We start from the raw sequence: 2,705 nt of genomic DNA on the forward strand, positions 1-2,705 counted from the left end.
TGATGAAATACAATAACACACCCTTAGTAATTAATGTAGATCTTCATATGTTTCATCTCCATAACAAAGTAGCAGGAAAGCAAAATAAACTTAAGTGACTCCTTAACCTTGTATACAGGTTTCAAATACAGAAGCGTAATTTATTTGACAATTATTATTACTAAACATCATGATTCTAGAGTTTACGTAAAATAAGATGAGCCCCATGCTCAGGTTGAAGAGTAATAATAAAGGATGGAGCATGAGAATAGGAGGGGGAAAGGTCAAAGGAGAAGTGTTGAAGAATGATGGACAAAGCTATTTTAGCTTCTAACAAGCCAAAGTTTTGTCCAATGCAGAGTCGAGGACCCCACCCAAATGGCAAGTATGAAACTTTGCCATTTGTTGCCTTTGAGACTCCTTCTGAAAATCTTTCTGGTTTGAAGTCCCTAGCGTCATCACCCCAAAACTCCTTTTCTTGGTGTAGCATTGACACAGGTACTATAAGTTCTACTCCTGCAGGAATTGTAAGGTCTCCAAGTTTTGCATCTTTGCGAAGATATCGAGACAACATTATTACTGGTGGATATAGCCTTAGACTCTCTTGTAGAATCATTGAAACCTGTTTGTTTGATTCATATTATGAACACACAACTAGGCATATGAATCTATCGCCAAATTAAATTAAATGAAGTTATTGAGATTATAATAACTTACAATTTTAAGTTGACCTAGCTTATCATAATCTGGCTTTTCATTCCCGAAGACTTTAAAAACCTCCTCCCTCGCCTTTGCTTGCCAATCGTGATGCTTGCTTAATAACAACATAGTCCAAACCAACAATTCTGCATTAGCTTCCTGCCCTGCTAAGTAAAATAGCTTCACTTCTTCCACAACCTCCCTTAAGCTCATTCCTCCACCCTTAGTTTTTTCAGATTCCTTGTAATTGGATTCCAACAGTATGCCTAATAAGTCATTGTTAGTAGGCTCCCCTGCTTTTATTGCTTTCAATCTTCGATTGATGATACTCATAAGTGCTGTTCTTATTTCTAGGTCAATTGCTTTCATCCTCCGGTTGGTGTATGTTGGCAGAAACCTACCAAATCAATTCAAATAGTATATGAAACGTTGCTGAATAATTTAAATGAATAAGCAGTGTGTAGTGTTAGTTAATTTGATTACCTGTAGCCAGGAATGAAAGCAAACTTAAAGAGTGTCATTGTAAGTGTAAGCATTTCCCTTTGAAGCTCGAATACTCTTTTTCCTTCCTCAAAGCTACTACCAAAGCCTGCACGTGCGAGTACATCACTTGACACGTTTTGGATGAAAGGCCATACATCTAACTCACACGACTCATCACTAGATGAAGATAATAAACTCTTCCATTTCTTTACCAATTCATCGAAACACTCAGTAAAAATGGGCACCAAGACCTGTATGTGGAACATTAATTGTGTTGGTATCTTCTGATGAATAGAAAATAATATATTCTATTCATTCACATACCTTCATTTTCTCAACATTGAATATATACTAGTAGTAAGCAGAAACTCTCACCCACTCACTCACTCACTCACTCATTCACTCACATACCTTCATTTTCTCAACATTGAATGCTGGACTGACGATCTTTCTGTGTTTAGCCCACTTGTCGCCATCATAATTTGCAAATCCAGAAGCTAGAAGCTTGAAAAGTGGGCTGGTCTCTGGCTTTTGAAATTCATATACTCTATTAGTAATTTCTTTGATTCTGTCAGGATCCATGATGAATAACCTTGGTCTTGGACCAAGCCACATGAATGAATTCTTCCCTGTATGAATGAATATGTATGTTAATATATAATAAATATATAAGTAAACAAAAGAGAGTGAGTGAGTGAGTGAGTCACCGTATTTTGCAATGGTGTGGACAACAAAAGGCAAAACACGGGGTGCAATGTCGTTTGAGTGAGGATCCATTGGTTTGGATTTGGCTTCTTTGATCATCTTAACCATATCTCTTATGTCTCCAACCAAAGGACGGTAGGAATTGCCTTTCAGACCTTGTTGCTTCAGACGCTTCTCTATCCTCTTTGGTCTCACCCACACCCAATTCAGTGCCTTCCATAACCACCATATCACCACCGCACCAATCACACCGCTTAAACCTATTCTAGTACATCCCTCCATCATCTTCTTCTTCTTCTATGTGCCTCTAGCAACCTCACGCTACATCATTATTATAATATGACACTCAGACACGGTGACCTAAAACAAACAAAAACATTTCCACGAGACCCACGCAAGTTATTATTATAATATATTTCTTATTTATTTCTAGTAGTGGGATTGTGGGAATATAATAATGATAGAGTGATTCTTCAATATTATAACATAATAATACTGTGATCAACATTTTTTTATATACCCATGTATTCTACTTTTTACAAATTCAACTTCAAATTAAATTGCCTGGAAGTTTGAAAAATAAATGAGTATTTGGAATGAATTTTGAATTTTAATTATATATTAATATATAAAAATAACTATTATACAATATTTATATGATAAATTTGTGAATATAGTTAAATAGTCGTACTTTATTATAAAATAATAATAAAGTATATGATATATAATTTTAAAATAATAATAAAAATTATAATATATATAAAAAATTAATTAAAAACTAAATTTATAAATTTGCGGTATTTACGAGGTAAGTATCATATTACATGTATTTCCATAAG

At 34.5% G+C, this 2,705-nt stretch overlaps 1 protein-coding gene across 1 annotated transcript; it reads right to left on the reverse strand.

Moving 5' to 3' along the window:
• Positions 1-2,185, reverse strand: LOC109355627 (cytochrome P450 72A15-like). Its single transcript, XM_019598870.1, has 5 exons — positions 1,869-2,185; positions 1,573-1,790; positions 1,162-1,412; positions 697-1,075; positions 1-601 (listed from the first exon to the last, which is right to left on the reverse strand). The coding sequence occupies exons 1-5, from the start codon at positions 2,149-2,151 to the stop codon at positions 176-178; spliced, it is 1,557 nt and encodes a 518-aa protein (XP_019454415.1). The 5' UTR covers positions 2,152-2,185; the 3' UTR covers positions 1-175.

This window comes from Lupinus angustifolius, chromosome LG08, assembly GCF_001865875.1.
Source record: "Lupinus angustifolius cultivar Tanjil chromosome LG08, LupAngTanjil_v1.0, whole genome shotgun sequence".
NCBI classification, from domain to species: Eukaryota; Viridiplantae; Streptophyta; class Magnoliopsida; order Fabales; family Fabaceae; genus Lupinus; species Lupinus angustifolius.

Bases quoted from the DNA above. Each gene is read 5' to 3' on its own strand.
- LOC109355627 (XM_019598870.1), bottom strand. From the start codon at position 2,151: ATGATGGAGGGATGTACTAGAATAGGTTTAAGCGGTGTGATTGGTGCG. The intron at 1,076-1,161 runs GTAATCAAATTA...TTGATTTGGTAG, and splicing joins GCTTTCATTCCTGGCTACAG to GTTTCTGCCAACATACACCA. The intron at 602-696 runs GTAAGTTATTAT...TCAAACAAACAG, and splicing joins AGCTAGGTCAACTTAAAATT to GTTTCAATGATTCTACAAGA.